Source organism: Prionailurus viverrinus, chromosome B3 (assembly GCF_022837055.1).
Source record: "Prionailurus viverrinus isolate Anna chromosome B3, UM_Priviv_1.0, whole genome shotgun sequence".
Classification (NCBI taxonomy): domain Eukaryota; kingdom Metazoa; phylum Chordata; class Mammalia; order Carnivora; family Felidae; genus Prionailurus; species Prionailurus viverrinus.
This window is the reverse complement of record NC_062566.1, coordinates 26,851,965-26,864,943: the sequence shown is the minus strand read 5'-3', so window position 1 is coordinate 26,864,943 and position 12,979 is coordinate 26,851,965. Positions and strand designations below refer to the sequence as shown.

General features: G+C 50.3%; 1 protein-coding gene across 2 annotated transcripts; it reads right to left on the bottom strand.

Moving 5' to 3' along the window:
• Positions 1–3,619: 3,619 nt before the first annotated feature.
• Positions 3,620–9,859, bottom strand: LOC125168946 (cytochrome P450 1A1). Of its 2 annotated transcripts, none has more exons than XM_047864460.1 (7): positions 9,718–9,859; positions 6,264–7,128; positions 5,587–5,713; positions 5,406–5,495; positions 5,198–5,321; positions 4,966–5,052; positions 3,620–4,814 (listed from the first exon to the last, which is right to left on the bottom strand). In XM_047864460.1, exons 2-7 carry the CDS (start codon positions 7,101–7,103, stop codon positions 4,529–4,531), a joined length of 1,554 nt encoding a protein of 517 aa, XP_047720416.1. In that variant the 5' UTR covers positions 7,104–7,128; positions 9,718–9,859; the 3' UTR covers positions 3,620–4,528. The 2 variants fall into 2 exon arrangements, with proteins under 2 accessions (XP_047720416.1, XP_047720415.1); XM_047864459.1 differs by having other exon boundaries at positions 6,264–7,125; positions 9,718–9,828.
• Positions 9,860–12,979: the final 3,120 nt, after the last annotated feature.

The window sequence follows — 12,979 nt, the reverse complement described above, 5'->3', positions numbered from 1 at the left end:
CTTAGGTTGCTTCCATATCTTGGCCCTTATTAAGTAATGCTACAACAAACATGGGAATGTATATTTTGAGTTAGGGGTTTTGTTTTCTTCAAACAAATACCCATAAATGGAACTAACAGATCCTGTTGTATTTTTTTAAGTTTATTCATTTATTTTGAGAGAGAGGTGAGGGGCAGAGAGAGAGAGAGAGAGAGAGAGATTTCCAAGCAGGCTCCACACTGCCAGCTCAGGGCCAAACACAGGGCTCGAACTCCCAAACTGTGAGATCATGACCTGAGCCAAAATCAAGAGTCAGATACTTAACTGACTGAGCCACTCAAGCATCCCTGTTAATTTCTTAAAATTCTATACACTTATATTTTTTTAAGTAGGCAGCATGGAGGCCAACATGGGGCTTGAACTCAGGACCCTGAGATCAAGACCCGAGCTGAGATCCAGAGTAGGACACTTAACCTTTAACCAACTGAGCCACCTAGACACCCCTATACATCTTTGAAGTCTCTTTTAATTTACAAGTTTTCCCTCCAATTCTTTCTTTCCCTTACAAATTTTCTGTTGAATACCCCAGGCCTTCAGACCTGTAGCATCCCAAGGTCTGAAATTTACTGATTGCACACTTATGTTTCTGTCTAGCATGTTTCTTCATCTTCTATATTAATTGCAAGCTGGAGGCTGGATAAAGCTAAGTTATTAGACTTTTGTTCAATCCCTCTGGCAATACGGTTAGCAGTGTTGGGTTCTTTCATCAGGAAGCACATATTCTGGTTTTCATTCATTTCTAGGATGCTAGCAGTTGTTCGGTGCAATGCCCAGGTCCATTAATTTGTTGGTGGCTGTAAAGTAGTGACATCTATTATTTCTTTTTCATTTATCAATTGGAATACTTAAGAGACGCTTCTTATCTACTATTTGGTTGTCTGTAGGTATAGGTCATATAGGAAAGGTAGGATAAATACTTAATATTTTGCCTTTGTTTCTCTCTTGTTAAAATACTGAATTGGTTCCTCTGAAGGTAGCCAGCTAATTAAAAAATAGATACATAGATGCTTATGAACTCGTGGATTCAAACACATCTGATAGATTTTAATCAATGGCCATTATTTTTGTTGACACTCAAATTGCCCTATCTTTGGCTTGCTGGAGCCTTTTCAGTTGGCTCCTGAATAGAATGATCCACTCTTGGTAGTCTTTATGGCTTTTGCTGTCTGGTATGAGCAGCTGTTCCGGGCTCATTTTTTATATTTCCTGCCTCAAATCTGTAACCAGCATTTCTCCAAGAAGTGGAGATTACCTGAATGGTAATCTAAGCATCGGAGATGCTCATTGCTATGAGTTGGTCATTGATTCTAACACGTAGAAATACACACACACACACACACACACACACACACACATACACACACACACACACACACACACACAGTTGACCCTTGAACAACAGGAGTTTTAACTGTGTGGGTCCACTTATACATAGTTTTGTTTTGTTTTGTTTTTTATAAATACAGTACAGTACTGTATTTCTCCTCCTTATGATTTTCTTAACATTTTCTATTCTGTAGCTTACTTCATTGTACAAATACACTATATAATACATATAACATACGTTGACAGTTTATGTTATGGATAAGGCTTCTGGTCAACAGTAGACTATCAGTAGTTAAATTTTGAGGAAGTCAAAGTTATACACAGATTTTTTACTGCATGGGAGTCAGTACCCAGAACCCCCACATTGTTCAAGAGTCACTTGTATATGTACATATATACGTATATGTATACTTAACATTTTCTATATTATATCTCTACCTTCTTTTTTTATACCAAAAATCCTAAGTCTTGAGGGTACATGAATAATGCATGACGAGTGCGAATGCATGAGGATGATGAATTTAGATATCTTCATTATTAATTACTCATTTATTTTACCCCCCCATTAAACTATAGTATCAAAAAGAAATACTAATATTACCATTAGCAATATGATTACTGAGAACAGTTACATAAATTGTTTTTCATATGCTATCCCCATGTCTCTCACTTTTCTTTTAGAACAAAAGGCAGAAAACTTTTTCTTTTTTACTGTTTTAATCATTTTAAACTGCACAATTCAGTGGTTTTTAGTATATTCACAACATTACACAACTCTTACCACTATCTATTTCCAGAATATTTCCATCACCCCTAAAAGAAATGCCTGTACCTTCCATTTCCCCCACGCCCTCTCCCCAGCAACCAGTAACCTACTTTCTGTCCCTATAGATTTACATGTTCTAGACATTTCATATAAATGGAATCATACAACATGTGGTCTCTTGTGTCTGGCTTCTTTTACTTAATGTGATGTTTTCAAGGCTCATCTATGTTATAGCATACAATACGAGTTATTTTTTAAGTAAAAAATAAGTCAATAAGGGGCACCAGGGTGGCTCAGTCCTGGTTAAGCATCCAACATCCAACTGTGAGGTTCGGGGGTTCAAGGCCACATCAGACTCTGTGCTGACAGCTCGGAACCTGGAGCCTGCTTCGGATTCTGTGTCTCCCTCTCTCTCTGGCCCCCACCCCCGCTCATGCTGTCTCTCAAAAATAAATTAAAATGTTAAAAATAAAAATAAAAAAAATTAGTCAATACAAGTAAGATTGGACACCAAATGCCTCATTTCCCTACATAAGCAGGCTCGCTCCAGCTGATTTCAGCTTGTCCCTTGCAGTAGCCTGAAGCTTTTGGTACATTGGCTCTATCTACTCCTGTATAGCAACTGCTGGTTGCTTGAGGACAAAAGCTAGGCTGGAGGTCACATCCTAAGATGTGTTATCCCTCAGTCCGTCAGTCAGAACAGCTCCTGGTTATGTGGGTCCAGCCTCTGCCCATACTGGGCACCACTAACTACTCTGACATCCCAAATGGACAGGGACTTTCAGTGTTGAAATCTGGGCCACAGCCTGCTTGTGGGGCCCAATGACCAAAGGCCTCGTTTTCCAACTGTGACCAGCCTGGGGTTCCAATAAGGCAGCAGGACCTAAACCGGGCATGACTAAGTGAGGAGCAGACCACAGCTTCTGAGCTGAGAACCTTCCTTCTCCCCCCACACTGTGACTAGAGTCTTCCCCGTTGGACTTGAGAATCTAATGCCACGAGACCCAAGTGAGATTGCCTCTCGTTCTTTGAAGAGGGATCTGCGTAGATAGCCCCAAGATGTGCAGCAGCCCCTTTCCACACCCAATAAGCCCCAGCTCTGAGCCTCACCTTCCTGGGTGATCTGTCTGATAGAGCCCTAATCACAATGAATTACATGATGTGTTTGTCAGTTTGTTCTTCCAACCAGTTTGGGAGGACTTTGAAGGCAGAGACCATGTTTTATTTGCTTTATACCCCCAGTGCCTGGTCTACAGAATGTACTTCATCAACGTGTGATCGGTTAGAGAAGGAGGAAGACAGTGTAGGGATAGAGTCTTGTGCCCCAACTAGATTGCAAGCTTCCTGAGAGCCATGGCTTCACCTCTTCACTGACTCCTTTTCCTTTTCTTTCTCCCACACTACAATCCAACATGAGCCTGGGCTCAAAGTGGGCATATAGAGGAGTGATGGCTTCATTCCAGATTCAAAACATTTCCACCATAGGACTTCTGGATAATATCTTTATTTAGCTTAAGTAGGAATTTCTTACACATTTCTGGATACTTGGGTTACAATGTTCTCTATTGCACTCAATAAATTGTTCTTAAGCTCTTACGTATGATAAATGAAGGCATGCCAGTACAATGCAGGCTAAAATATAAAACTTCTTGCATATAAACATTTTTTAAAGGCATTTTAATATTGGGCATAGAGACCTGACTCAGGTGCCTGAATCTGGGCACTCCCTCTGTTCTCTGCTCCTCTTAGGCACAAGCCCCCAGCCCCTCCTGGACAGGAACAGGGTCCTTGCGAGGCCAGGATGCAGCCCTGTTCCTGCCTGCAGGGAGAACAGAAGAAGGCATCGCAGTGTCCCAGACCCATGTGGTTAGACTGCTCAGCCTTATTCAATCTGGGAGACCACCTCTGTGCCTAAGCTGCCTCTTCCCTTCACTCTTGGCAGTTCCCAATTGTCAAAGAGATTAGACAGGCCCTGATGTGGCCTGCTCTAAATGTTTCTCAAACCAGTCAGTCCCCACAGAAAGCCAGCCAGCCACTGGGTTTAGAGGCTTCTAGAGAATTCCCTCAAGGTCTCCAGGGGCCTGAGGACCTCCTAACCCTACCAGGCCTCCTGCCTCAAGCACAACTCTGGAAGGCTCCATCTGCTCCTTTTTTGGCCCCTGCTGTGTCCATTGTCTGTGGTCAATATGCAAAGGAGCAAGTCCAGGGTTGGGGGCAGGCATGATCCTTCATGCTTGCCTGCAGCCCAGACAGCAAAACTCAGCCAGACCAATATCTGTGGGTTTCAGGCCAAGGTTTAGACCGCCCCCCCCCCCCGCAGACCCCAGGTCAGCCCCCTGGCCTGGCTGCCCAGACAGGCCAGGTAGATAGAGTCTAAGCTGCAGGGCTCTCAGACCCCTAAGTGCGCATCCGCACTTGGAAGTGCTCACAGCGGGCATGCTTCATGGTCAGCCCATAAATAGGGGTCATATCCACCTTCGTGCCCTGTGGCACACTGAATTCCACCTGCTGCAGCAGGATGGCCAGGAAGAGAAAGACCTCCAAGCGGGCAATGGTCTCACCGATGCACTTCCTCTTGCCCAAACCAAAGAGAATCACCTTCTCACTCAGTGCCTTGTTGATGGTGCCATCAGGAGTGAGAAATCGTTCTGGTCGGAACTCAGATGGGTCACCCCATAGCTTCCTGTAATCAGAGACAGGCAGCTGAAGTGGTAGCCTGGGGGCTCCGAAGCATCAAGTGGGTTGAACCCCAGCCCCAAAGAGTAGGAGATGGGCAAGTGGCCCAGGGACAGCTTGGGACAGGGTAGGGTTTCCCCTGCCTCCTCTCAACTTACTGGTCATGGTTGATCTGCCACTGGTTCACAAAGACACAACGCTCCTTGGGGATGTAAAAGCCACTCAGACTTGTGTCTTTTGTAGTACTGGGGAGGAAGGAAGCTCAGTCAAGCTCAGGGCTACAAAGAGATCTCCCTGCCCCCCATACATGTCCTTTCCACCAGCCCTGATCAGGTACATGGTCTGGAGGAAGGGCCAGGATCAGAGAGGAGTGGATGCATGGGGCCTCACCTATGGGGGATAGTGAAAGGGACGAAGGAGGTATGTCGGAACATCTCCAGGATGAATGCTTCCATGTAGGGCAGCTGGAGTCTGTCAGAGAGCCGGGGCTGCCGCTCCCTCCCAATCACTGTGTCTGTAGAACATAAAGGACCATGGATGAAGGGGCTGCCTGGAAGAGGCAAAACCCTCTGTCTTGTTAAAGGAAGCCACCGCCTACCCAGCTCCTTCTGGATCTTTTCCTGTACATTGGGGCTCGTCACCAGGTACATGAGGCACCAGGAGATGGCAGTTGTGACTGTGTCAAATCCTGGCCAGGGAAAAACAAAGGGGAAAAAAAATCAAGTGCTTGGCAGGTCAGGGCAGTTGGGCACAGGAAATGACAATGGGGTAGCTCATACCAGCTCCGAAGAGGTCCGAGACAACATTAACAATCTTCTCGTCAGACAGCTGGATATTGGCATTCTCGTCCAGCCTCTTGTCCTGACAGTGCTCAATCAGGCTGTCTGTGATATCCCGAATGTGACCCTGGGTGGGGAAAGCCCACAGATGAACAAGATCCCAAACCCAGAGCTACCTCTCCATCTGGACCTGGTTCCTCACCATCCCTAGTACCTTTGTTCAAGAGGTGACTTCTGTACTCCTAGGCTGCCGTCCCAGCTTCCCACACCTCTTCAAGGCTCCCTCCTGCCCAGAGTACTGGTGGCCCCAACTCAAGGGACACTTGAGACAGAGGTGTCCTCTGGATATGCTCTTTACCCTTCTCTCTCCCATGAGGCCAGGAGATCAACTTTTTAACTCTCCCTGGTCCCCAGAACAACTGGCCTAGGGTTCTGCACAGACTTGCTGTTCAGTAAATATTGCTGTCTGACAGAAGGAAAGAAAGGCTAGCCAAGGAAAAGTTCTAATTCCCCACCAAGGATGGAGTCCACTGTACCACTGGCCTCAAAACCCCAGGGAGGAAGATCCCTGAGAGCCTACCAGACCCCCCCCCCCACCGCTGCTCCATTTATCTCTGACCTTCTGGCCCCAACCCTACCTGCTCCCCACCATCCACCCGCCTCTCCCCAGCCTGTACCTTCTCAAAAGTTTTGTAGTGTTCCTTGACCATCTTATGAATGAAGATGGAGAACTTCTCATTCACGTCCTTGAAGAAATCCAGGGCAGGGTTGGGTAGGTATCGAAGGATGGGGAAGAAGTCCACAGGGTTCCCAGAGGCAGTGCCATCCCCGAACTCATTACTCAGGTTGACTAAGCTAAGCAGCTCTTGGTCATCATGGTCATAGCGCCGGCCAAAACACATGGCGCAGATGACATTGGCCACTGACACCACTACATATCTATAGGGGTCAAAGTGCCCAACTTTTGCCATCAGCTCCTGGAACTTGCCAATGAGGTACTCAGCCTCCTTGCTCACATGGTCTTCCAGGTAGCAGGAGGATGAGGAAGCCGGGTCTGAGGCAATGGAGAAACTCTTCAGGGCGTTCTGGGCCAGGCGCCTGCGGGTGGCCCACACCGGTCCAGAGTCTGGGCTGAAGGTCATGCTTTGGCCCTCAGAGATCAGAGTGAAGCTGTAGAGATCGGGCCGCCCCTTGAAATCATCACCCTGACGCACCAGGGCCTGCCGGATGGTGTCCAGGCCGCTGAGCACCAGCACGGGTGTGGAGCCAATGCGGATTTGCAGCACATCCCCGTAACGCTGGCTCAGCCTTGCCAGCACCAGATGTGGGTTCTTCCCCAAGGTCAGCACGTGCCCGAGCAGAGGCCAGCCCCAGGGCCCTGGTGGACTCTTCAGGCCTTTGGGAACCCGAGGCTGCCAGGCCCTGACCACCCAGAACACCAGGCAGAAGACAAAGGAGGCCAGGAGAAGCTCTGTGGCCGAGATGGGGACGGAGAGTCCAAACACAGACAACATCATCAGTGTAGAGATCTCAAGATGGCTGCTGAGAGGTGGGGCGAGAAGAAAAGATGAAGATTTCAGAAGGGGGGATGTGAGGAACCAGCATCTGAAAGTGTCAGCATGCTAGTCAAAGAGAGGGGAAATCTTCCTACCCAGAACAGCCAACTGGATATGAAGGAAAGAAGGAGAGGAGAGAAGCTGTTTGTTGAGCTGCCACTGTGTGCCAAGAATTTCACTGCCATTCATTCAGTCCTGGCCACCGCCTATAAGGTAGACCACAGTGAGGCTCAGAGAAGGTAAGTAACTTGTACAAGGTCACACCATCAGGAAGTGTTGGATCCACACTCCCAAGTGCCCAATTTTAGAATCCCGCTGCACCAATCTGAATGGGTTTTCCAAACATCAGTCTGTGATTCCCATATGGCACCTGTACTGTTATTTATTTTGTGCTTTTCTAAGACCAACTGAAGAAAAACAATTTTTATTAGTTGGCTCCATGCCCAACATGGAGCCCAACGCTGGGCTCAAACTCACGACTGTGAGATCGAGACCCTGAGGTCAAGACCTAAGGTGACATCAAGAGTCAGATGCTTAACTGACTGAGCCACCCAGACACCCTGCTAAAATCAACTTTAAATCTACCCACTGAGCATGATTCCACATACAGACATCTGCGTGAAAGAACAGGTTTGATTTTTCCCCCTCATTAAGCGCATAATCAATATATGTCACCCCCAATCCCCTTGAATACTACCCACCACACTTGGGGAAACACTGCCATCAGGAGAGCTAGAGATCGTGGGCTTCTTTTGCCTCATTTCACATTTGGGGAAATTGACCTCCAGAGGGGTCATTGACTTGATTAAAGTCACCCAGCACTCACCAACAGAGCCAGGACTCAGACTTCTTATGGAAAGTTCCCTGGGAAGTTTTCAGCTCCTGTCACAGAAACCTCCCTTTGAAGAGTGGCCAGATTAATCAATGAAAAGGTGTTTTTGTTTTGTTTTGTTTCATTTCATTTTGTTTTGTTTTGTTTTTCAGAACCCTCAGTTTTTTTTACTGCTCACTCCCGGGGTCTAGGGAATCCTGCCAGACCAGACCTTGGGAGGAGAGAAGGGAGTGGAAGACCACTGCCTAAGCCACACTACCAAGCCTCAGCTCTCTGAGTTCAACTGACTCATAGTTTAAAAGCAGTTGGAGACAAGCTACATTGAGGTTCCTGGTCACAGAGGTCCAGGCCAGGGTTTTTGTTGGGCTCAGTTCTCAATAAATGAGTAGTCTCAGCCTCCCCCACTTACCAGTCACCAGAGAGCAGAGAATAAAATGGAAAGCCCCCACCAGATAAGGGCTGCAAGAAAATGCTAGACTGGAATAAGGGACATTAGGAATCAATCTAGACTTAACAGAGGTGGAGATAATACTTTCTCTCTAGGCTTGTTCTAGAAAGGGTGCGCAAATTCATGGAGGATTCTCCTCAAGATATTGGCCTCTGACTGGGGTAACTGCCAGGTGCCCTGGACTGGAGATGAGGAGACTGAGTATTCCAGGTTCCATGGCATGGCCTTGGACTTGTCATTTTGTCTTTCTGGGCTCCAGTTATATCACCTGAGAGAGGGGGTAGGATATGATCTCCGGTTCAGGGTGCCCAGCTAGATCCCAGAGAAAGAAAACCCACATCTGACCTGCGGAACCTCACGGTCTGACTAGTGAGGTTTCCCCACAGGAGAACTACCCAGGATGGGAAGATTGTCTGGCTCCTCCCTTACCCATATAGCCATCTCTCTAGGGCAGCCCCCTGGAGAAGCTGGATCTCAAAGCACACTCAAGCCCTGACTCTGAGTGAACTAGAGACGAGCCTTGGTGTGCCACAGTGTTCCCTTCTGCTCACCAGGTGCCCCAGGGACCTCTAGCCTTAGTGAGATGGTAAGAGGCCAAGAGAGATGTGATTGGTGAGTTTTCAGGGACTGATAGTCCAGCTCTCTACAGCTAGCAGTCTTTCACACTGATTGCCCCTGCCCAGTACAAGCCAGAGAAGGCAGTCAATGAGATAGGGAAGGCCCGGGGCAGTGCCCGGGACTCCTATTCAGATCTGCATCTTTTGTACTGGCCAGCACATCTTGGCTCTAACAAGCCATGCCTTGGGAGGGTAGAGACAGCCAGGCGTAGCTTACAGACAAGGCAAGGTACAGCTGGTAAGAACCCAACCTTCCCCTCCATCCACTCTGACCACCCATGAAGAAGCCCTCTCATCACACTGCCTGACAAAAGGGCTGCACATGATCCCAGCTTTTCACAGTTGTGTCCGTATCCCAGCCTCCCAGGTGACCCTAATGGGGAAGCCCCAGGGCCTTCAGGGAGTCAGTGGGAATGGAGCTGGAGACTAAATCCTGGAGTCCTTGGAGGGGGGCCATCTAATATCTAGAATTCTGGCACCAGCTGTGGGACCTTGGGCAATGCCTGCCCTTCCCCCTGGCCTCAGTTTTCCCACTACGGAGCTGGAGAGCCTGGTCACCAAGGATCCTCTTAGCCTCCTTTTTTGAGGTGCTAGACCGGTGGCCACCTAGGAAAACCTGGAGGCATCAAAATTTTCTTTTTGTTGGGAAAGGGAAAGCCATAAGCTCCCAGCACTCACCTGTGGCTGTGAGGAGTACTGAACTCAGCTGAGATGCGTGGTCTCTTAAGCCAGGACCCCAAAGAAGATCAGGGGAGACTCCTAGACCTGTCACCTTCAGGATGAGGGTGAAGTCACTTCGACCTTTATAAAACAGCTTGCACGCTTGGCCACGCCCTCTGGAGCTCGGACAGAGGAAGGGGCGGGCTGAGGGGGGGGGGGAGTGGTCTCTCTAGGATGGAGGGAAAGGAGGGAGGGAAAGGGAAGGAAAGGGGGATGGTAAGTGGGGGAGAAGACAGGATTGGGGGAACTCAGAGGGACTGGTAAGAACCCACTATGGGCACTCCTCATCCTAGTGCCAGCACGTAAAGGGGTGAGGGCTGGGGACACCTGGGACCCCAGTTCCCAGGTACCCCATGGACAGCACAGAGCCCCGCTGAGGTGGGAATTTGAAGGAGAAGTCCCAGGACATCCCGAAGACACGGTATTGGGAGCCCTCCATCCCCGGGCGCGGGGACCCCTCACCCTAATTTTTGCATGCACTGGAACTTGCAAGTGCTTGCAAGTGCCTCCCCTCGCTACTAGTTGACAGGGCCCGGCAGGCGGGGCCAGGCTGCCGTGTGATGACCTCTTTCCCCCGGGTTACTGAGTGCGGGCTCGGGCTCGCGTGAGAAGCGCGGCGACCCCAGCCTCGAGGTTACCGGGGCCGGAAGGCCAGAGGCGCCGATGGGCTGGCTCCGTTCGCCAAGAGCCCCCAGAGCCCGGGCGACTAGTTGAAGTCTGAGCTCCCGGACAGACCGGCAGGAATGCATGGAAACCTGCGGTGTCAGTCTCGCTGAGGGCTCACTGGCTCTCACTAGCTCTAGGGCCACTTTGGAATACTGTAAACCAGAGGTACTTCCAGCCGGGACCCACCCGCCCTCGAGGTCCCTCTTGACTCCCGGGGTTGCTAGCATGTTGGCGGGGCGGAGAAATCGGGAGGCGACTGGGGCTGCGCGGCTAGCTCCCGATGGCCGAGGAAAGGAGGACCTTCGGGCCGGGCAGGGGAGGGGGCCCAGGGACCGAGGAGCCGGGCGCCAGGCGCAGATGCCTCCCCAGGCTAGCGTGCACGTGTCTGGTACATCCCTCCGGGGGGCAGAGGTCACGCGGCCCATCCCTGCCCCACCTGGCCGGGGGCACGATGCCCGGGAGTTGCGTGAGAAGGGCTCGGAGACCTGCGCAACCACCCAACAGCCCAATTCCCAAGCTCGGGTACCGGCAAAGTCACGCGAAGGGGGCGGGGAGTCGAGGGCGGGGCTCTTAAAGAGCCAGTCCCTAGCGAGCTTGGAGGTGAGGGTGGAGCGGGAGTAGCCGCGAAGCCTCGGGTGCACGACTGGATTGGGGGGCGGGTGCGGTGCAAAGGGCCCAGGTTTGCGTGCGGAGCTGGGCTTTTGCCTCCAAGCAGGCGCCTGCGTGTGTCCGTATTTGTGGCCCACGCCTGGGGGCAGACACGCAGACCCAACGCCTGGCTGGCTGCCTCGAACGCTGTCCTCGCCCTTGCCAAGCCTCCCTCCATAGAATGTGCAGGGAGAAAAAGTTGTATTTGCGTGTCTAGCTCAACCTGTCCCAAACTAATCACGTCACCCGCCCTCCCCGTCGTGCTCCCGAACCCAGCAAATGGCACCACCATCCCCTGGCCCAACCAAAACCAGAGCCTCCTCCCCTCTGAGGTTCCCTCACCTTGCGCTCTACTCACGCACGCATTGGACAAATATTTACCAGACCCCTACTATGTGGCGGGCGCTGTTTTGGATGCTGGCGACTGATACAAAAGTGAAGAGAACTGACACCGCTCCTGCTCACATGGAACTTATGTTGGTGGCCCCCGGAGTGGGGTGGGGTCAGTAATGCACAAAGAATGTCAGAGGGTGAAAAGTAAGAGAAGGGGTAGGAATCACGTTGGGGGAAATTGCCATTCAAAATAGGGTGGTCAGGGGCGCCTGGCTGGCTCAGTTGGTGGAGCATGCGACATTTGATCTCGGGGGTTGAGAGTTCAAGCCCCATGTTTGGCGTGGAACCCGCTTTAAGAAAAATAGGGTGATCAGAGAAGGCCTCACTGAGAGAATGACACTGAGCAGAGGCAGGTGTGTGGAATCAAGACTCAAGACGCACCGATATCTGGAAGCAGAGTGCACGGGGCTGGGGAAACAGCAAGTTCAAAGGACCCTAGCGGTGGTCTTTGGGAGGGAGCAGTACCAGGGGCACTAGAAACACCTCCTCCGTGTGAGATGGACACATTGTGGGGTCTGAGACAAGGAAGATCGCTCTGGCTACTGTACTGAGAATAGACTACGTGGAGGACACACTTCTCCACCTCATCATCTGTCCAGCCCTGCTGTGTGTCTTTGGCCAGGACCCCAGCATTGCTCCCTATAGTTAAAATGGCCTCCAAACCTGGTTCCCACTTGCCTGTGGCTCGCTCCGATTCCTTCTCTAGCCTGTTGGATCCAGAATGGTCTTTCCAAAAATGGAAAATCTCATTCTGTCACAACCATGCCCCTTCAGTAGCCCCCATCTGAACAAATCCCAGAATCTTTAGCAGAACCTACCTGGCCTGACCACCTCTACTTCTAATCTCCCCTATTTGAAATCTCAGCTAAAACATCACTTTCTTTGGGAAGCCCCTACCCCACCCCAAATCCTCCCCACAGCTAGTTTGGGGTCTCCTGATCTGTGCTTCCAACACCTCCCCCGTGGTGATTCCCAGAACACTTGACCCCTGCTAGGACCCCAACCCAACTCGTCATTCCTGCCTCCATGCCCTAACACAAGACAAACACCAACCTGGGAGAAACAGATTGCTAAGTCAAGGCCTTGCAAGATATTAATAATTGGTAAAGGAGTTAGATCCACTGGGTGATATTTTTTTTTTCCAACGTTTATTTATTTTTGAGAGACAGAGAGAGACAAAGCATGAGGAGGGGAGGGGCAGAGAGAGGGGGAGACACAGAATCCGAAGCAGGCTCCAGGCTCTGAGCTGTCAGCACAGAGCCCGATGCAGGGCTGGAACCCACAAACCACAAGATCATGACCTGGGCCGAAGTCAGACACTTAACTGACTGAGCCACCCAGGCACCCCTACCTGGGTGATATTGAGCCCTAATGCTATAATAGTGGAATTTAAGCAAAAGGACAGGCAGGAGACAAGGGAGGTATGGGCTTCCATTCTGCGTAGCATCCTTCCATTCATTCCACCTCTGTACCGCTGGCTCAGCCTGAGGAGCTTCATGGCACCCAGTAAAGG

Bases quoted from the DNA above. Each gene is read 5' to 3' on its own strand.
- LOC125168946 (XM_047864460.1), bottom strand. From the start codon at position 7,103: ATGATGTTGTCTGTGTTTGGACTCTCCGTCCCCATCTCGGCCACAGAG. The intron at 5,496-5,586 runs GTATGAGCTACC...TTCCCTGGCCAG, and splicing joins CTCGGACCTCTTCGGAGCTG to GATTTGACACAGTCACAACT. The intron at 4,815-4,965 runs GTAAGTTGAGAG...CTCTGATTACAG, and splicing joins TGGCAGATCAACCATGACCA to GAAGCTATGGGGTGACCCAT.